Here is a 22,588-nt window from a genome sequence, read left to right on the forward strand (position 1 = left end):
GAGTAACTTAACTACTTAAACAAAGTTTTTATGGAATTAAAACTGGACAAACTCGTGAACTCGCCAACTTTATGTTGACACCCTACATCATGCTTTGCAGGTACATAGTGACTTAGGAGCTTGCAGCTTGGGGAAGTGTAGTGGTTGCCTTAACCCGTGTTGGGTTCTTTTATTAATTATGAACTGTGAACTTATGTTTGAACCATCTTTACTTATGCTTCCGCTCCGTTGTTTCCTTAAAATACTGTTTTGAACTTAAAAACTTAGGACTTAAACTTTTATTGTCTCTAATCATAGTGGTTTGGTGAAACTATTTTACTATTATTATTATAATTGTTCAATATGATTGATAGCCGAATGCTGGTCAGTCACACGTCTCGTGATAATACTCCGTATAGGTGTGACACATTTGGTTGGTTTATAATAATGGGAGAGAGAGACTATCCAATGAAAATGAAAATCGGGGGTATAGATAGGAGGAGCATTGGATTGCTTACTACCTTCCCGGCTGTTTGTCATCGGCAAGTAAAAGTAAAACCCTCCTCATTGCGAGTGCTTTTAAAACCCTACGACTACTACGACTGCTTGAATCAATCGGCTGCCATGAAATCTCCTCTGGAAGAATCCGACGTCGGCATCTCCTGCTACATCTCTCCGCTCCCTGGTTTTCGAGGCATTCTCAAGCAACGGTATCATCTCTCTCTCTCTCTCTCTCTTTCTTTTGTGTGTCCTCCATTCATTCATTAATTCAGTCTTGTTTTGTTGTGTTTACAGATATTCTGATTTTGTGGTGAATGAAGTCGATTTGAATGGGAATGTTATTCATTTGACCTCCCTCGAAGCGCCAACTGAGGTTATTATTATTATTATTATTATTATATGTTCCCTCCTTTGCTGTGCTTTGAGGCTTAATCATCTCTTAATTAATTCATTTTAGGTGAAGCAGACAGCGGAAGAACATCAACTGAATGGTAATCATGATGATGAAATCGAATCATTTAGAGCTCTAGCCGGTGACTCTGATGCCAACTCCCTAAAGGAATTCATAGATAAAGCTACTGCTACTTCAGATGGAGCTACCTCCATTCTTCTTTCTTCAACTTCTGATAAACTTCACCGCACGGTAACACCTTCCTTTCATTCCATTCCATTAACTCAGCAGTAGTATTTATCAACAGCTTCATTACCCATTGACCCCCCTGAGCCCTCATCAAATACAGGCAATGCATAATTTCTTTAAAGAAAAACTCAACTTCTTGGTTACCGACACAGTAGATGGACCTGAGCCCTCATCAAAATGCATTCGCGTGAGATTAAATTCAGGGGCTTCTTCTAAGAAACGGAAAGGCAGAGGTGACAACACTCCTTATTATGATAGTCGCGGTTCAGATCACTGGCCAGATCACCTTGGAAAGTTCCTCAGGTTTCTGTTTCATCTTTGAATTAAGTTGTTAGCTCCAACCAGGTAGGGCTCATTTATTCATATGAAAGGTTTTCAAATATGCATCTCCAGATTTCATCTATGCAAGGAAAACAAGGATACACAAGAGGCACTAGGGTTGATTGGAAAGATGCTTGGGATTCAGGTTACTCTTCTGATTAATTTCTTCAGTTATATTCCAAGTGAAAAGTTTCTCTCTCTTTTTCCTTTTCTAGGGTCCATCTCATGTAGAATCATAAACCCTTGCAGTTACTTATATTTACTTTTACAGCCAAGGTCATTTGGATTTTCTGGTACAAAAGACAAGCGTGCAGTAACGACTCAACAGGTAACTAGTCTTTTGCTATAACTTAAACCAACAACTGAGCCAAGTGTACGAGTTCAAGCTGCGGTTCGGTTTTACTGGTTTACCGTTATGACCTGAGTTTACACACCTGATAAGAACTAGAAATTAAAAACTTCGATTACTGAAAGAACGATTACAATTAGCCACTTTCGAGATAGGCTTGATCTCCAGTTTTAGAGTAAAAAAACCCCTAATTTAGATAAACAAAACAACCACCCCAATTAACCCTAAAACTATGATACTTATCTAAGAGAAATAGCGGGAACGGTTACACCCACTACTCCTGAATACGTGGGTTAACAGCCCACTTCTAAACTACAACTAATTGGGCCTAAGTTCGTATCAACACCCCTAATTTTTGCAACATGCATGTTAATACGTGAGTGATGGATTATAGGTTTGTATCAGTATGCACATTAGGTCTTTTTGAGTTGTTTCTTGCATAGTTATTAAAGGCACTAGGTGCACTCAAGGCGCATAGGTCTCGCCTGGGGCCTAGGCGCAAAGCGCAAAAATAGCGAGGGCCTGAGAAAAATAAAGCGCATAATGAAAAAATTTTAAAAATATATTAGGTATTAGAAAAAAGAATACTGTTCTTCAAATAAAATAAACAAAGTCTATTATGTAACACTTTATATCATCTAATTAGTACCAAAATATTAGTGTATTAGTGTTAAAAAGTAGTTTTCCTTGATTAAAAGTAGAAATTTGGCTAGAATCTTGTCGGAATTTAGCTGGAAACTCTCTGGAATCTAGGAATCTTGCCGGAATGTGCGCCTGAACCATCACCTAGAGAGTTAAAGCGCAACTGCCTCGCACGAAAAATGGGCCTAGGCGCAAGAGGCGATGGCTTTTAACAACTATGGTTTCTTGCGTCTTAACTCAGTTTTCTTAATGCATCTTGAACTTAGATTTACTAAATGCATTTTGTAGTTTAACTTTTCCTATTTGTTTTTTGGCTCAAATGCTACTCGTTGTTCATATATAGTGCTTACAAATTAGGTATTACATGACAATTACAGATTGTATATAGGGTTACATAGGCTTGATTACATTAAATAGCTGTGAAATATCAATAGAAAACACATCTTTTCCCAAAGTCTCCGAAGTTGAGTTTTCCATTTGATCTCGTTCGTGGTTAAGCTCATAATATCTTATAATAGGGGACTAATTGAAGTATTGTGTACTTAAAACAACTGATTAGGATATCGGTGTATTAGTGAAAAAATGGAACAGATTCTGCTTCTTTCTGTGATGTCTGACCTTTCCTCTGTCATACTTGACTTCTCAGGTTACTGTATTCAAGCAGCGGGCAAATAGATTAGCTAGTCTAAATAGTAGATTAATTGGAATTAAAGTTGGTGACTTTTGGTAAGTGCAAGAAGTTAAAACCTCTTGGTCTGTTCATCATTAATCAATCCTTATATGTGTTACTTGCATGTAGTTATGTGAATGAAGGGCTTGTTCTTGGTCAGCTTCATGGGAATCGATTCACAATCACACTGAGGTTTTTGCATAACTAAGATTCATTTATTTTATTTGGCAGATAAAAAATTGTGATTATTTATTTATTTTTTTTTGTAGGGGAGTGGTTGCAGATTCAGAGGATACTGTAAAAGCAGCAGCAGATGCCTTGGGAAAGCATGGATTCATAAACTATTTTGGCATGCAGGTAAAAGTCCCACCCAACACTAGAACACCCTCTCTTTCACTTTGTAATTATTTTTTCTTATTCTGGAACAGCGATTTGGCACTGGTTCTGTACCTACTCACCTCATTGGTGCTAAACTACTTCGTGGAGAATGGAAAGAGGCAGTGAGCATGATTCTTGATCCAAGGGATGGTGATATCCTTTTAATTTAAATGTTGTAAAGTTTTTTGATTAGACGCTTCATTATAATATAAGTTTTCCTTAATATAAACTTTTGGACACAAAAGGATGACATAAGGAGGATACGGGAATATTACAAAGAAAGTGAAGACATTGATGGGACCTTGAGGCAATTGCCTCGCTTTCTGGTAGCTGAAAAGGCCATAGTAAGTTATAATAGACATTTTTAATCATATATTTCTTGTTGTTTTCCTTTCATATGTCGCTTACTTATAAATCAGTTAATGAATTTTCTTCTCTCTTGCTCACGTTTTACATTGCTTTGTATGGTTAGGCAAGCAGCATCAATTTATATAGTGTTTTCGTTTTTGTAACTGAATTATGTTTTCAACTTATTATTATCAGCTGCAGTGTTTGAAAAAGAGTCCTGGGAACTACTTGCAAGCTATGAAGGCTGTACCTAGGACCCTTAGAATGATGTAAGTATCACTTCTATTATCTAAGCCGAATATAAGTATGCTTCTTTAGGATCTGAAATCCACATCTTCTATGCTGTTGTTACAGATTTATATTTGAACAACTTTGATTATTAGTACTTAGTTTGAAGAACTCTAATTTATCAACGGATGGTGCTTAGCTCTTTTTTTCTATGTATTATTAAATCTAGAGTTGCAAACTTTATATATATATATATATTTATGGACAATGGCTTGAGTGACAAGCTTCGTCAATATAAAGTGGATTTTCGTTTACTTTTCAGGTATGTGCACAGTTACCAAAGCTATCTGTGGAACCACGCCGCTAGCATGAGAGTACAAAAATACGGTTATGATTTAAAGCATGCTTCCGTAGCTTATATTATGCACCCTGTAAATGTATTTGTGTAGAACTAAAGGATAGCTTAAATAAATAATTCTGTATTTTTTCAGGGACTGAGCAAGTAGTGTTAGGGGATTTAGTCTATTGCAATGAGGAAAGTTGTAATGAAGTTGTTGATTCTGAATTTGAAGCACTCGGGTGCAATGATTCATCTGAGATTAACCATTTAGATGAGGTTGATGCACGTGCATCTGAAGGAAATTGCACCTCGGTTAAGGTCAGATAATACTTACGATATCAGATGTTATATCAAAATATGAACACTCTTCAAGTGTATTATGGCTCTGTTGGAACAAGCTCACAGCTTAAGAATATATTGTTAATAGGTAGTGAACAGTGAAGACCTTGCTTCAGGACGTTACACTTATACTGACGTCGTTCTTCCTTTGCCTGGGTAAGGACTAAGGAGAACACTTCATGTTACATCAAACTCTTGGGATATAGAATTTGGTTTATTTATTTTTGACATTTTTATGTGGCAGTTCAAGGGTAATTTATCCACAGAATGACATTGAACAATGCTATCAAGATTTGGCCAACAAGGTGTGTTGTTTGGTCTTGCTAAAGTGTATGTGTGTGTGTATATATATATATATATATATATACTATATTATAATGCATGAAGGAATGATACTCAAAAGTTAACAACTTTCTTTTTAAGTTTAATGCATAAGGTAAAACCCAAAATTGAGGGTAAATTAGTCTTTTAAACACTAAATACACTTTAGTCCCCTTATTTTGGTTACACTTTAATTCCCTCATCTTTAACCAAATTATGGATAATTAGTTAGTATTTACATTTTATCCCCTTATAAAAAACTAACCACCCCACGATTTTAAATGGCCATAACTTCTTCGCACGTTAATATTTAAAAAAAAATACACCAAAAAAACAAGCATTTTATTTTCTTTAATCTGAGTATAGTATAGCTATAGTTTTTTTTAATTAAAAAAAATGATATGTGACATGATTAACGGTGTCTAGGAGTGAGCAATAACCGAATCGTTAACCAAAAACAGATGAAATCAAACCGGAATCAACCAAAAACTGAATTAACTGAAACTGATTAGTTAAAACCGAATTAACCAAACACCGGTTATTAGTTTTTTGTAGCCTCGTTTAACCAAAATTAACCGAACCGAACTGATTATTCATATTTTATATATTTCTAGCTTTTATTCCAGTTCATGTATTTCATATTTTATATCTTCATTTCGTGTATATAACTATTTATACATCCGTTTCGTGTACTTATACATCCATTTCATGTATTTACACCTCAGTTTCATGTATTTCTAAGCAAAACTTTTAGCCCAGGTTTGGTTTTCTATTAACTGAAATTGAACGAACTGAATAAAAAACCGTCAATCTAATCGAATAAACCGAACTGATTAGCCAAAATCCGATTGGTTAATAAAATAGACTAAACGATGACTTCGGTTTAGGAGAATAACTTAACCGATCGAACCATGCACACCACAATGAAATGGACTAACCCATGACTTCACTGGCCTTTACATCGACAAAATACATCCTTGACTTAAGTTATTTATGAAAAAAAATTTAATACCGCACTTTGCTATTTTTTGGACTTCCATTATGAACATCATCATTATTTCTATGTTTCTAAAGTTTACTTGTGAACATTCACTTATGAAGTGTATCTATTCTGTGTTTTCTCAATAATAAGTTCTTTTGGTTACCTCTTTTTACATGCATTTTTTTAATAACAATCCCATATCAATCATGAATGTAGTGTTTGTTTCATGACAGGATGGTGTCAGCTTGACAGAGAGTATGCATAACGTCAAGTTAGTTATCCTACTTCATTTATTTTATTCTTTTTGCTTACCGTATGATATGCTATCCATCGACTTGAGGGGTCTCAACAAACTTTTGGAATAAAATTCAATCTTAGTATACATACTACATGTTTCCCGGTGGATAAAAGTTAAATTAAAACTGTATTAAATTGGTGGTAAAAACATATCCCGACCCTCTATTTGAATATGTGGATGTGCATTTAAGCACCATCATATGTAATAAATGCTACTAAATTTTGCTAGGGAGTTCTCACTGACAAGCATGACTGGAGCTTATCGACGGGTATTTGGAAAGGCAAAGGATTTTGAATGGTAACTTATGTCTTCCTTGCGAGAAATGAAATTTTAATACTTGATAATTTTGTTACCGTTACTTTTCTGATATTAGTTTCAATATATATTGCTATCTAGGAATTTTAGACTAACTTCTGAAAGGGTTGTTTGTTACAGGGAGTTGATAAAGTATAAAGACGTAAGTATCCCGTTGACAAGGACGGATTTAGACATTGTTACAAAAGCTAACAAAACACAAAACGAAGAAGCAGTGTTGCAAGGGGAGCAGTTAGCCCTCAAATTGAGCTTCACACTTGCAGCATCTTGCTATGCAACTATGGCAATCAGGGAGCTGCTCAAAACATCAACTTCTGTAAGTGTTATTCGATGCATACTCAACGGGCGGGTTGGGTAATAGTCCTTTTAAGGATGTGTTGAAATGACAACAGATCCCATTTCTTGTACAATATTACAACAATAACAACATGAATCTTTGAATAAATACGATTTTGGAGGTTGTATGCATTACAACAGACCCTAGATGCTGTTGAATTGTTCGACCCATCTGTCTTGTTCTTGTAGCTATTTGATTCTCAAGTTTCACAAGTACATGAGTTGAAATTTTCACTTTTATGTAACAATATTGCACATTAGGAGTTGCTTTTATCTAACCTAAGAATTTGAAAAACCAATACAAAATCGTTGAATTTTTTTACAAAACAGCTATTAAATTTCAGCATAGTTAATTAAAAAATCATTTAAATGATATCTGAACACAAAATGGCAGATAACAAAAGTTCATTTATCAGGGCCAATTGCTAAAGCAAATGACCATTTTAGCCCTTTGCTACTCAAAAAGAATATATATATATATATAGGGTTAGGTTAACGTACAATATCTCTTATCGTACAATATGTACGCGCTCATCTCAGCCGTCCGATCTGGTGCGAATTCAATTTTGAACATGCGATTTATGCTGAGAAAACCAACATGCGAAATTGCTAAAAAACATGCGATTTCATCAAAAAAACCAACATGCGAAATTGCTACAAAAAACCAACATGCGATTTCCAGCATGTTTACTTATAACATGCGATTTCATTATATCGTACGTATTGTACGTTAAGCGGTATTGTATTTTACACTTTCACTATATATATATATATTAAATTTGTGAATTTACAACTTTCTTATCTCAAACTCTATTATAAATTACATACTGATGTAAGATTTTTAAGTTCAATACATGTACAAGTTGTTCAAACGTCCAACATATGACTAGTAAATGCAAAACCGTAGATAATATAAATCAAAATCACAAAAACTCGATGCACGTTACAAAACTTGAGATCTAATAAAATTCTACTGATAGATTTTGAAATCTAAACTAAATTTACCCTTTTAAAATTAATTCTTTATACACAATTAGCAACTTATATAACGTCCATGACTTAACAGGGAAAGTAACACCACCTTTAAGTGTTTTCGCCATCAAGTCTAAATATCAAACACGTACCCAAGTAATATATTGAAATTATTACAAGGGTAGAAGAACATCATTGTTGAACAAGGACCAGCCTTCTGAACTGGGTTTTTGAGATGCGCTTTCCTTACCTGCTGGTTTACTTACTATCCAATGTTAGATCTATCTGCTGATTACCTAGATTAATAGTTGTTGGTTGTCTTCTGGTCTTGTCTTTATGTTTGCATGATATTGATTGCACTATGGTGTAAACGAGCCAAGATGCTTGTGAGCTCAAGATCGATCAGAAAAAGCTCAAAATGAGCTGAGCTTGACGCACACAAGCCTGTTATTTATATTATTATATCTGTATGATAAGTTTATAATTACATATTAAATAATGATTAAATTGAATAAATAATATATATTATTATATGTTAAAAACTAAAATAACAACATTATATAAATGATTTTATGTTATATAACAATTAAAATATTTATTTAGTACATAATAAACGATCACTGGTTGAGTTTGCTCGATTTTTAGACAGCTTTAGCTCGAGCTTAGGTGTTGGGATCGGCTCTGACCCGTTTACACCCCTAATTGGCATTTACGGTTTGTTGATTGTGCAGGTTGCTTTTCACAAAGCATTGAACCAGTAGACTTGTCATACTGGAGATTGGATTACAAGGTGGCGAAGGCCTAGTATGGAGAGAAGAAATGCATCGGTAGGCTGATCTAATTTATAAAATTTTGTCTCTTTTACATTAGTAAACATTTGGACTTGACAATTAGACAATCAGTAGATGTTTGTTTGAAATTTCTGAAGTCGTCTCTTTTACCCCAACCAGGTTCATAAACGGTTATGTAATAACTATTTTGCGAGCTTAATGAAAAAACAGTTGGGCTGTACATAAAAAATGTTCTGGGCTCAAGCATAACAAGCTTGGAGGACTGGCCAAGCCTCCTCAAGCTTGGTCTGCTTAGAGAATTAAGAGCTATATTTCTTAGATTCTAGCTCGGCTTGGCTTTTTTTCCATGCAACTAAAATACTTTCAAGCCAACCACCCTCGAACCACTGAAAGTAAGAATCAATGGTTAAAAAATGTCAACAGTGACCGAGTTGACTACGACGAGTAAAGGGTCGAAAGAGGTTCGTGTTAAAACATGTGGTGTTTAGTAATATGGGTTGACACGGGGCGAGTTAGTCTGGAAGCACTTCTTTGTCCTTTTTAAAAATGATCTTCAGTATAATTTCAATAACATTTGTACCTTAAGCCAACGCATTCTGGTATAGACCAAGTGTAATGGACATGGGGCAAGCTTGTCGATACTTCTTACTTTTTACTGTGTTCAATAGAGACCCAGTTTACAAGTCTTGATTTCCATGCATTTTGACTCCATTCCATCTATCTATACTTTCTATAAAAGGAGAAAACTCGATGACATAAGAAAAGCTGATGTGGCTGTCCAACAATGCTTTTCTTATGTCATTATTACATCATAAAGCCTAATTTAAAATCACTTTAAAATCCAAACCATTGTCCTACGTTCAAATTTCAAAGGTCTTGCACACATTCAAAGTTCTAAGATCTGCCCTTTATTCATAATTGAAACATCTGATGTTCATTCAAAATTCAAACCTCTGATATTTCATTAAAATGGAGGGTAATTTGAAATTTAAAACTTATAGGGATATGTAATTTGCATTTAATACGATCAAAGCTTCAATTCTTCTCTCTCATATATAGGGTCCCATCTTTCAAAATTCAAATCCAAACCCAAACTCTTCATTCCTCCCAAAAACTAAAAATAGAATAGAATGCGTGTAATATACGATGATCTGTTGACTGAGTGCAGATGGAGGGATCGGATGGTGTGCCGATAGATCTGTTTGTGTCGAAGACGAACCTACCTCGCTTTGTATTACTATTTATTCTTCGATTTCATAATAAACCTTCATGTGTTGATTGATTAGGATTATTGTAATCATGTTTGATTTTAGTTCATGTTAAACCTTAATATTTGTCTTCGATTTCACATTAAAATTGGTATGCTTACACAGGAAATAACATTCCAATCTCTAGGGCTTAATCGCCTGAAGTCCTGAACAACAAATCTTGAACAAAATGGATGGTTCATCCCAAAGTCCGTGCTGACCAGGTTTGACTTAATCGATCTACCCAATCCCCTCAAATTCATCTTCTTTATAAGATTCAAGTCATGTGGCTGCCAGTATTTGAACTAGACTTAAAACACTTGTATTCACGTTATGTGTCGATTACACTCTAAGGGTGTGATAGTCGCATAAAAAGCTGATAAAACTAGGGGATCTTTAACCTATTTTAGTAATCTTTCAATTACTAAAATAAAGGAAAATGTCCAATAAACTATTTGAAGATAAAAAAAAAAAGTTCCGATTCACTACCAAACATCAATCTTTCATTCGACCTGTGACTCAAATGGTCCAAGTCACTAAATGAACTAAGTGTCCCAAAATTACTAATTACAATTGAAAAAGTCTCCAAAATTGCAACCCAACACAGACAAAGAAATATTGTTAGAAATTAATGTGCATTTGCCATTTATGTTCAGAGTCCGGGTCAACCAACTTGCGAGATGCTTGCCATAATTGAGCTTCAATCGCCAATTTTCGAAGCTCAATAAGACCACGCTCAACTGCAACAAGGAGAAAAGAAAACATTACAATTCATATCAATCAGGGTGAGCAATTGGAGAGAAAAACATTAATGTGTGTTTGAAGTACTGATATACTAATAATCTAAGGGGCTGTTTGGCAAACCTTGTGTTGAGCCAATAAGAGGCCTGACCGATTAAGATGTAGCCTCTTAATGGGTAAGCATGTTTCTAAAACTTACCTTGTGAACCATGAAGAGGTGTTTGGTGGATGATGAGATTGTGACAAGTCTTAATGATGAGCCAACACAAATCTCTTCATTTTTTAACATAAATAAATAAATGTAAAAGAGATGGTACCATTAACTGCATCATGAGAAGTAGGTGGATGACCTTGGTTGATCCAGAACTGCAAGCGCTCATCTACAATATCTGGTTCTAACCCATGAATTTTTACCCTTCTCCAAAAGTATAATAGCCAAGCCTGCAACAGTATCCGTTAATTCCATGTCAAGTCATCAGTTTTACAACTTTGAATTCATTGATATTTGCAGATGGCTAAAGAACCTTAATCAAAAGAAAATAATAACTTACCTGCTTGAACAGCACGTCATCAGACTCCTGTTTACTCAACTCTGTGGAAAAACAGTAGGCTAAACAACAAGATGATTATGAGATATGTGAAAATTGTATGTTGGGTTGGGTGCAAACCCAATGCTACATTGGAGAAAAAAAGAAGAAAGTAATTTCCTATGCCTACAGGTTACTCCCTCCATTGCTAAGTGGTTTTAGGGTGGAACCCAATGTGGGTTTAAATGTTGGGCAGGTAATCGGTTTTATCACGACAATACTGAAGGTCGGATCAATGGACTTGGATCTTAGGAAAAGTAATTTGTTTTAGAGTGGAATCCGGTGTGGGATTGATTATATGTTGGGCACGTGAGCTAAATAATCGGTCCTATCATCCTAAGTATGATTAAAATAAAAGAGGAGGTCAGATATTACCATATGGTTCCCATGTATGTTGGCCCTTGATTGGTAGTTTTGTTTCATCTACTGCCATGCCCAAAAACAGAAATCAAAAAAGGTAGTTTATATATCGAAACAATAATCAGAATACTTACTAGGTTGCTCAAAGCTGTTGTTATATGACAATGAAATTAGTAAAGTAAATGCTTCACATTTTATCTAGAATATTATTGTTGGCAGATTATTTTATTTGGTTCCAACATTTGTTTACTTGTCAATGGCATTGATGCAATGATTTATGAGAAATGAAGGAAGATTCTTGAAACACAAGTAAACATTTTGAAACTAACCAACGTTGCCAGCACGCCTACTCGCCCATCGCTGCTGAGCCATTGCAAGTGCTAGTGCATCCTCTATCTATGAAGAAGCAAAACAAAACATGTCATAAAACCTAGTTTTCTTTTCTGAACTGATAAACACACACAAATCAAAAATATATACAGGTTCCACGTTCAGTTGTTTTGCTGTTTAGTCACAAATAAATTAGGTAGTCTTACGGGATGCAATTACGCTATTTATTTAACTTTCTTTAAATAACTTGGGTTCTTAACCTTCAAGGAGCGGGGCAAGGTGCAGTTTACCTGGTCCCATTGTCATTGATGGGGCCGGCCTGTGTGTTTTGCCCAATGCTTCTCATGGTTACAGATCTTTCGTCGGTTTTAGAATTCTTTTGAGTTTTAAACATCAGCTAGCTAGGTGACGGAAGGAAGAAGTCTCAAGGGTGGTTAGAAGACTGTCATTTTGTTTCTATAAATAAATTGAAACTAAATAGTCAAAACTCCTACCAATCCCTTCCTTTTGCCCATAATATGAAAGTTATCAATTCTAATCATGAAACAATATACTATAACTCTTTAAGTAGCCGATATAATTTTTGCGAAACCCATGGATGTGAGATGAACCTTGAGAAGGGTCATTTCCCTTAGACCTCTTTCGACTAAAAGCATACTTTCCACACTCCCCTCCCCACTTGCATCCTTTGGAACATTCTTTCTCTCGTTGTTCACTGGTCAAATGAGTAGTATGAAGCAGAATTAGTGAAGTAAAGAAGAATAGGATACTCCTGATGATCGAGTTGGAAATAATAATAATAATAATACCCATCAGATTATGATGTTTTGCTTTCTGTCCAGCAGCAATTACAACTTCCACAGGAAGAGGGGCAAATGATGACCAGTACTCGTATCTTGCACCCGCAATTTCTGGATGAATACCTGCAACATCATATTGTACTTGCCCAGTGAGTGAGTACGTACGTCAAACACGATGTTTACCATGACTCACGAGTTAAATTACAATATACGAGATTATTTCATTCCAATCATCAGGGCAAATTACATGTAGACTTAAATTGAACACGATGTTTGGCAAATTGTCATGACTCACGAGGTAAACATAATATACGAGAAAATCCTAATCGGCAACGTGCCTCAAAAGGAGATGATGAGTTCATGCATGCTAAATTAAAAATATGAGTAAGTTTACCATGTTGAGCACACAAACTCCAATACCGAGCAAGCCAACATCTCTTAAGAACGACCTCCTCCTGTAACAAAATAAATGGTGTATCATTAACATGATGTAACAAGATGAATGAAATATTCCTTAAATGAACTGTTTACTAATCATACTTGTAACTTCCTAGCATACTAACTATTATATATGCAAAATGAAAAAAAAATAATAATAGAAAGTTAACTTAAAAGGTATTCAGTTTATGTTTAATATCTATCTATCTAGGTAACCAACTTTGTTTGTGCCAAAATAACCCCAAACTTTCAACTAAGAGGCAGTTTAGGGCCATTATAAAAAAAAAAAAAAAAAGGAAATTGGGACTTTTATCGGTAAGTTTATAAGATTTTCAGGATTGCATCGATATTTTTGGAAAATTCAAGGGTCTTTTCTGAGAAGATAATTGATTACATGAAATATAACTTGGACCAAAGTTGGTTGAAACCCAAGAGAACAACAAGGTATATTACAAGTACGATTATTCAAATCACGTGCTTGACATATTTCAGTTTTTATATCTAATATAACAAATACAATAGTTAATTACAACAACAACAACAAAAAACAAGTAGAATGGGTAATCTCATGGTTAGTAGATACCATCTCTTCATGTGTGAGTACCATTCTTTGGGTCATTGTTTTGAGCGACCTAACTTCATGCTCAGTTTCATAAAGTTTCTCCATGACATAGGCCGCTTGATCCCTGGCATTCTTATCAAGGAAGAGAATACCGATTATAATCCAGTCAATAGTTGACTTTTTGTGATTTACCAAACCATACATGTTCCGTACTTGCAAAATCAAAAAATAAACGTACAAGATAGATTTCTGAATACCTCAGCTTCCTGCCGAAGAGCATCTATCACTTCCCCTTTAATAGCAGTGTTGTGTGCTGCAGCTTTCAAAGCAGCCTGCAAGAAAATGATTGCTCACATACATATTAATATATATAATCAATTATAGAAAATAGTGTAGCACAAACCTCCCTTTGTTGCAGGGCTGCTTCCTTTCTGGTGGAACATAATAATAATAATTACAAAGTGAGTTATTAATTAAATGGAGAGAAAATAACCAGATTGCTGAAATACGAATTCTTGCCTATTCAAAAGTTTGGCTTCTAAAGAAACACCTTCCCCAAGATGAGCGACCTATTTATAAGAGATGGTGTATTTTCTGAGTATAGAAAAAACAAATAAAAACTGAAACAAAACATCAAAAGGCATGAATTACAACGGAGATAACATACAGATTTTGCTTTCACATCGTACCTGTTTTTCAAGCTGCCTAGCCCTCACTTCTGCTTCTGTACACCTTTCTTCTGCAATGCGAAGCTAGATAGAAGAAAGAAAAGGATAATTAATGTAAACACAATCAAATACTAAATAAATTGTTAACCAAGCAATGCTTGTGTTTGCCTAACAGCAAAAGATCCGGATGTGATACTTCAAATTCATAGGGGTATATTGATTGAAGGCAAATAATCAAGTTTAGCGTCTTTTACCTTTTCGAGTAAACTCTCGTTTTCTTCCTGTAGCATATCAATCTGCAATTAGAATGTACACTTGTTAATGGGACCCACAGGCATTTTTCTGGGTGTGTGGGGAATACCTCATCTTGCAGAGCAGAAGTAGAAGCCGAACTGGAAGTGGAACGCTGGTAACCAGATTCCCTAAAAGCGAGAGCTCCCAAATCCAGAGACAGCCTGTTTAAAAAATGATTTTAACAGCATTATATAAGAACATGACTACTGCATTTAAGTAATAAAATAGAGTATAAAACTAAATAGAAAACAACTGCATTCAGATGAAAAAGATGAGAAATGTGATGAAATATTGGCATGTTGAACTTAATAGATGCAAATGAAGGCGCATACATTGCATGTTCATGAAGAAAAATGTAATTTATTTCGGTGACGACAATGTTCATAAGGATTATAGTAATGGTGATTGAAAAAGTTCACATTATAGTATCAGTATTTTCAGGTGAGGTATATTTTTGTTCATTTTAAAGAAGAAAAAAAAATTAAGTAGTCAATGCACATTTATGATTTTAAATAGAATATAATAGTGATAATCTGAAAAGACTGGAATTTAAAAAAAAAAGAAAAAAGAAAAACCTTTTATTCTTTAGATTATTGGTCTGAGTATCTCCTTCAGCGGATGGCCTTAAAGACAAAGCAACAGTTGCGGGTACCATAATCACAGGCTTCATCAAGGAAGTTGGGCGAGCAGCCGAGGGGGCGGAACGGGCAGGTTGAACATGTCCCATAGTAGTATTTGAGGGAAGGCTGTTTGCTGTTAGAATTTGGTCAACTGCAGAAGAAGGACCAATAGATGTCGCACGTGGAGCTGACTGGTGTTCTGTAGCTGTCTAGTAGAAAATAATAACATTTGAATTGAATTCTCAAATGATAGCAGTTAATGAAAATGTTAAGCCATAGGTGTCATGCATGCAAATTTGTAAGATATGGTTTGTGGAGCAAGTGCGTGATTATGAAAACAAAACATCAAGATTTCATTTCATTTGTCTGTCTGTCTGTCTGTATGATACATACATGCATAGATACATACCATAATAATAGGGCGGATGATTTGAGATGTTGTTCTTCCATGGGATTGGGAGGTGGTAGGAGGGGGGTTATAATCCGACAACAAATCGTCGTCACTATCATTAGTAGTCAGCTGATGAGACATCATCCGAGCCAGCTTCTGTGCCGCTTCTTTCGTCTTCTGTGACTTCTTCCCAATACGATCCATACCTGCATGCATTTTCATTTCAATCAAATTCATCTTTTTTGCTTTATTCATTCAATTCATTAACTCACCCACCTGCGATCGATCACATTCTTAGATCACTTCTTTTGTTTAGGGGTCATTTTTTCATCATCACATCACAATTGAAATAATAATAATAATAATAATAATAATAATAATAATAATAATAATGATGATAATAATAATAATAATAATAATAATAATAATAATAATAATAATAATAATAATAATAATAATAATAATAATAATAATAATAAGAGTAAACTGCAATTTTACCCCCTGGGGTTTAGGCCAATTGGCACTCTGACCCTCCTAACGAAATAATTGCAATTTTACCCCCCAACGTTGGTGTTATGTCGCGATTTTACCCCCTACCGTCAGTCAACAATGGGTATTTTGGTAATCTTACCCTATATTTATTATTATTATTATTATTATTATTATTATTATTATTATTATTATTATTATTATTATTATTATTATTATTATTTATAAAATCAAATTATCATCATCTTCTTTCAAATAACTCACAGATCCATCATCATCATCTTCAAATTATCATCATCATCTTCAAGTAACTACGGTGGTGGTTATTATTCCTATGGCTCCTCCACCACTAGCCGCCGCTCCTCCCCCACCGCAACCACCCACCCCCTTCTTCCTTCAACCCACAAGAACATATCTGAATCCAAACAAAGCATAAAGAAGATTGTACAGTTGATTCAAATCACAAGCCACTAATCGATCCTTACAAATCATCTATCTGTTTGAAGAAGGTATTCTTCTTCCTTCAATCCCTAATTTTATTTGCTCCCTTCTTTGTGTTTCAGTTACAGATATCGATTTGTTCGTTCAAACCCAAAATCTTCCAAACACACTTAACCCACACAGTCTTCGTTCACCCCTTTCTTCTCCAAACCCTAAATCTGAAACCCTAACCCTAACTCTACTGAATCGCCAAATTATCATCCGATTTCAGTTCCAAATTAGCAATGCAACGAATCATCCAACAGGTATAAGAAGGAAGTTGAAGGTTCCAATGTGATTCGACAGGATTTGGTTTATCGCTGGTAGAACATGTTGATTTTGGTGTTGTTAATAGCAATGTGATTCGACAGGACGAAGTTTCTCTCATGGAGCATCTAACATGTGCATTAGTACGATTATCATTCGCTACAATACATTCTACAGCTGAAAATTCAATGGAACCGGTACAGAGATTTGTGGCTTCACAAGTGTCCTGTATGATTGTGTTTGTATTATCTGAAGCATTGAATCTACATCATTCTCTCTAAACAGACATACTGCACTCGATTCAGTGTTAGTGACCAGTCTCATTTTAGCTGATATTGTTGATCTGGCACTGGCTGATGCCATGGCTGTTCATTTTATATTTGTTATCAGAATTTGTGGGCGCATGAATATTGTTTTCCTTCAAGGGACTTTACCTTTTGACACCTGGATTAGTTCATTAGGCTGGAATCAAATTTGATTCTTTTGCAATTAGCCTATGTACAGGTAATGAGCATCTTAAACTAATTCATTTTTTTTCTTCAGCTGTTGGGAAACAAACAAGAAGCCATTGCATCTTACACAGACCTTATCAAGTGAAGTCTGCCTTATGCAGTAATAAAGAATCTGATAGCAGTTTACTTGCTGCATTTCAGTTTGTGATCTTGAGTTAATTTGAGGTGTAGTAAATTGACTTTGGCTTTTTTTTCTTGTTTTTTGTGTAAAACCATTACAATGGTAATTAAGAGTAATTTGAGGTGTAATAATTCTTATGAAGATTATTCAAAGCCAACATAGAACAGATTATTCCAATGTAATAATTCTTGCAGGGGGTAATATTGTTGCTTAACACAAAGTATAGGGGGTAATACGAAATGGCATTTTAGTAATTTACCAGTGGGGGTAATTATGCGACATAACAAGAACCTTAGGGGGTAATATTAAAGGGTAAAATAGTCATTTCACATTAAAGTTAACAGATCTGTTAACAAATTTGACACCGGGGGGTAAAAGTGCGACATAACACCAAACGTTGGGGGGGGTAAAATTGCAATTATTTCGTTAAAGGGGGTAAGAGTGCCAATTAGCATAAACCTTAAGGGGTAAAATTAGAGTTTACTCTAATAATAATAAGGTTGCTATTTTATGGTGGCCTTAAAGTAAATTTTTATTCAGTTGGCCATTAATACACAATAATTAGCTACTTTTTTAACATTAAACTAACATAATACTTTTAGAATATACACTGAAAACCAATTATTATAAATAACTTCGAGCTAACCTTTATTCCGTGAGGAATACACCCATGTAATAGCTAGTTAGACAATCCGTAGTGGGTTTTTTTTTGTGTTTTTTTCCCAAAAAAAAAAACCGCTCTATAATGCCCCTCTACCGCCTCTAGGGGCGTTTGTCTTCAAAATTTAGCTTGGGGCGTTCCAAATCAAACGCCCGATGAGATTCTTTTGGCCAATCATGTCACTACACCCATTTTAAACATTAGTTTTAATTAAAAACAAAAAATAATAATAGGTAATAATTGCAAAGGCATCATACCACTACACATGTTATAAGATAATGCCCTATAATGCCCAAAAGCTAACTGGACCGCCACATGACGGATAATGCCCAAGGGTGGGGCATTATCTTCCCCCTCCCACTACACATGGTCTTATAAGCAACTTTATATTTTAAATTAAGTTAAGTGATTTAATTATAACAACATTACATATAGCTCCATCGATTATTATTGTTTTGGTCAAAAATTACCGAAACAATTAAGTGATCAAATTTAGTTTGTAAGGTAGTATGCTATAGAGATTTGCTAAAATGTATTACGTTGATTTATAAAGGAAACAGTTTTAGGTTATAGTTTCAAGATATCAAACTATATCAATTATCAAGTAATGAACAATAAAAGTAAAGATAGGCGCGGGATGTACGAGGAAAGCCCTTGATTTATCTAGATCGCCGACACAAAACCTCGGGAGCTGACAACTGTCAGCTGCCTTTATTCTTCTTATTGATGGAAATATCAGGATACAGCTTCAGGATAATGCACGGATCAGCTCTAAGTGTTACAATAATTGTGAGATGTGAGTGAATGATTGTGAATAGTGTAAATTACAAATATCGTCCTTTATGTATGCTACTTATTGCAAATTATGTCATTTATCTTCAATATATACAAAAAACGTCCTCGATGTTTGCAAACTCTTGCAAGTTTTGTCCTTTAGCATTAACTCAATTATTTTTTATGGTTAAATCTGACCTTGTGTACCTCACATAAGGGTATTTTGGTCATTTACTAAAAAAGTATTTTAATAATTCTAATAAATTAAAACAAGATTAATTATATATATATATATATATATATATATATATATATAGGGGAAAGTTTATTTGAAAAAAATTTAATGTAAGAAGAAAAAGAAGAAAGGGCATATTAGTAAAATACTATTTCATTTATAACTCATATCATTAATTTTTCTCTCTTTAATTAAGTAGTCAACTAATTATTAATTATCCTACATATAATCTACAAAACCTACACATATCAAAATTTTCCTACATATACCCTACACATTATAGAATGTTATCCTACATAGTCGAAATTTATCCTACACACCTCGAAATATATCATACACAACGCGTAATTTATCCTACACAAATAGTAATTTGTTCTATACTTTAAATTAAGTTGTTTTTTTAATTTGGAAAAAGTATATATTTTGAAAAGGAGTTACAAATTTAATTTAGTTAGTTATTAAAGAGGAAGAATACAAATTAATGAGTTATGTAAGTTTACCAATATACCCTTATATTAAAATTAAATGAAGTAAAATGAAGCATTCTTATTAGTTGAAACTTCTTCTTTTTTCTTCTTACAAAAAAATTATTCTCATTTGAACCTACCACTATATATATATATATATATATATATATATATATATATATATATATATATATATATATAGAGAGAGAGAGAGAGAGGGTCAGGATCTGGAGAAAACGGTAGAAAGTGTGAGAACGGTGAGAACGCTTATGAGTCGTCCGATCAAAACAATCCATGGACTAGATTGCGCGGTGGCGTTTTCGTAAATAACATCAATTTTATTATGTGGGACACGCTTCATTAAGGGTAAAAGGGTCTTTTACCGCTCATATTCAAAACGCCATCAAATGATAACACGCCATTAAAAAAAATAAAACGCCATTAAAAATAAAAAACGCCAAAAATTACTCATAAAACGCGTTGGATATTACAGGAAGATGAAACAACACAGTAACTGAAATTCAGTTATTAACATTTATTAGAAGAAAGTTTCCTCCTAAATTACGCGCCAAAAACATCATTATATAAACGAGGTAAAACATAGCTTCCATAATCACTTAGTCTATCCATTTCTGCAAAAAAAAAACATCTTTAACCAAAAACGCCAACTTAACCAAAACGCCAAAAATGGCAACAATCGTTTCGTGGAGATACACTCGCAATCAGGCGATTCGTCTCCCTCCGTTTTGACAACAGAAGGAGGGTGTACGTTAAGACGGTCAGGGCAATTCTAAAGACGGAAGAAGACATACAGAGGGGAATCTTATCCCTTTGCATCGCTCTAGACAACGAATGTCATGAAAGACATATGCTTATGAAAGCATTAACCAGAAAATTTGGACCAATCAAAGCATATGTGAAGTCGGACCCTGTCATGACATCATGGCGTTTTGATGATGAAACAGACGTGGTGACCGTTACATACGACAACGGAGAGCAGGAAATATACTTGCTAGAAAACATATGAAAAAGCAGCGTCTTGGTTTCATCGAAGAATTGCATAACGCCACTTGTACCAACACAGAAATAGACTAAAAATTGGAGTTAATGCAAGACATGTTCAAGTGGAGGCTTCAGAATGTTTAGGAACAAGAAGCTGATGAAGGTGAAGGTGATGACATGGATGAAGATCCAGATGAAGACTCCAAGGAGGAAGAAGATGACGCAAGTGTTGGATACTTTTCGGATAAAATACCTTCTGACGAAGGCTTTTAATTTTTTTTCTTCTTTTTTTTTCTTCTGTGTAATCTTCTTTTTTTAAAGATAATTAAATAATATATTTCTCTCTTTTTTAGCAAAACGCCAAAAAAATACTAAAAATGGTTATTCCTTACAAAACGCCAAAAATAACAAAAAATATTTTTCTTGCTTAATATTTTATTTACTCCGTTATTGTATTTTGTCATCTTGGTCTGCATAACGCCATTTAAAAAAACGCCAAACATAGAAGATGGGATGTCTATCACCTATAAAACTGATAAAAGTTGATCAACACAGTAAATACAAAAACAGTAACTGAAAAGACAGTTACTTTATTACTATCATTTATTACAATAAAAAAAGTCTCGTCTAAACTACGTGCCAAAAAACTTCTATAAGAGAGGGGTCTATACACAATGAAATTGATCATACCCAGAAAACACAAACGCCATATCCTCTAGAAACCACTCACTTTAAAACGCCAAAAAATGTTAGTTAAAAAAACCACAGATGGCAAAGCTTTCACTGAATGGATTCTTCTTCTGAGAAAGTTATCTCAATAATATTTTGCTGAATGAGATGGACAAATATTCAAGAAAAAGAGACTGATAACAGTGATATGCCATCATGTGAGCTTTGTTCTTGATGAATATAGGCATGGAATAAAGGGATCAACACAAGGGTAAAATGCTTTTTTGGACTCCATTATTACAAATAGCATCAAGCAAGAGTTGATCTTTAATGACATACCACCAAACAAGAATATCACACCAAAACACAGGATGCCACTAAGCAGCTTCGTCTGAAAAAGACAGGGTTTATGTAGGAAAGTTGGATCTTTAATTATCTGTCGTACGTGATGTATGTTAAGCCGTATTGTACGTTAACTGGCCTATATATATATATATATATATGGGGATGGATCATGAGAAAACTAGTTTAAATGAGAAAACCAAAAAACTAACTAAAAAAACCTAAAAAAATACCAAATTTTTTTTTTTTTACAATTTTTTAATAAAAAATCGCTACTTTATATTTATGGAAAAAAATTTTCAAAATATATAGGGGTCCCCGAAGGGTGCCCCGATCACCCTTATTCACCATCGTTTACCATCTATACCATCTTTTATAAGAGCAAACATGTAATTTTACAAATTTTTAAAACTATAAACAATTACACTTTTTAAAACATATTATACAATCCTACAAAATATATTGGTAACTTTTAAACTAACTTCCCTCGTAATTTTTAAATGATTATAACCTTTTAATATGTTAATTTCAAAATATACGGTTAACTTTTAAACTAACTTCACTCATAATTATTATAAGATCATAACCTTTTCATATGTTAATTTAAAAAAAAAATAAATAAAAAAAAAAAACTTACCATAAAAATGAGCTTTTTTTTCTTTAATTTGAGTATGATATTGTTATATTTTTTTAATTTATAAAAAATAACATGTTACATGATTACCATTGTGTGTTTCCTGCGGCATCGCGCGGGCACGCTACTAGTAGTTCTCATAGTTCT

The 22,588-nt window shown here is 34.2% G+C and overlaps 2 protein-coding genes and 1 long non-coding RNA gene across 3 annotated transcripts; 2 read left to right on the forward strand and 1 right to left on the reverse strand.

Annotated features, from left to right (window-relative positions):
* Window positions 1-411: 411 nt before the first annotated feature.
* LOC110895703 (multisubstrate pseudouridine synthase 7) lies at window positions 412-8,970 on the forward strand. The gene is made up of 20 exons (XM_022143028.1): window positions 412-689; window positions 775-853; window positions 938-1,123; window positions 1,221-1,423; window positions 1,514-1,586; window positions 1,713-1,769; window positions 3,079-3,158; window positions 3,232-3,294; window positions 3,372-3,459; window positions 3,531-3,633; window positions 3,721-3,824; window positions 4,024-4,097; window positions 4,379-4,443; window positions 4,548-4,714; window positions 4,824-4,891; window positions 4,980-5,040; window positions 6,272-6,309; window positions 6,565-6,633; window positions 6,772-6,967; window positions 8,691-8,970. The coding sequence occupies exons 1-20, from the start codon at window positions 427-429 to the stop codon at window positions 8,718-8,720; spliced, it is 2,067 nt and encodes a 688-aa protein (XP_021998720.1). The 5' UTR covers window positions 412-426; the 3' UTR covers window positions 8,721-8,970.
* Window positions 8,971-10,453: 1,483 nt separating this feature from the next.
* On the reverse strand, window positions 10,454-16,119 carry LOC110895704 (coiled-coil domain-containing protein SCD2). Its single transcript, XM_035981122.1, has 17 exons — window positions 15,807-16,119; window positions 15,353-15,606; window positions 14,845-14,938; window positions 14,738-14,779; window positions 14,505-14,567; window positions 14,335-14,384; window positions 14,219-14,246; window positions 14,073-14,147; window positions 13,837-13,947; window positions 13,210-13,270; window positions 12,825-12,938; window positions 12,627-12,730; window positions 12,015-12,081; window positions 11,701-11,751; window positions 11,290-11,348; window positions 11,056-11,179; window positions 10,454-10,737 (listed from the first exon to the last, which is right to left on the reverse strand). The coding sequence occupies exons 1-17, from the start codon at window positions 16,041-16,043 to the stop codon at window positions 10,619-10,621; spliced, it is 1,653 nt and encodes a 550-aa protein (XP_035837015.1). The 5' UTR covers window positions 16,044-16,119; the 3' UTR covers window positions 10,454-10,618.
* Window positions 16,120-16,528: 409 nt separating this feature from the next.
* On the forward strand, window positions 16,529-17,800 carry LOC110895705. Its single transcript, XR_002567309.2, has 2 exons — window positions 16,529-17,330; window positions 17,568-17,800. It is a non-coding gene; the product is annotated as an uncharacterized LOC110895705 (long non-coding RNA).
* Window positions 17,801-22,588: the final 4,788 nt, after the last annotated feature.

This window comes from Helianthus annuus, chromosome 12 (genome assembly GCF_002127325.2).
Source record: "Helianthus annuus cultivar XRQ/B chromosome 12, HanXRQr2.0-SUNRISE, whole genome shotgun sequence".
NCBI lineage: Eukaryota > Viridiplantae > Streptophyta > Magnoliopsida > Asterales > Asteraceae > Helianthus > Helianthus annuus.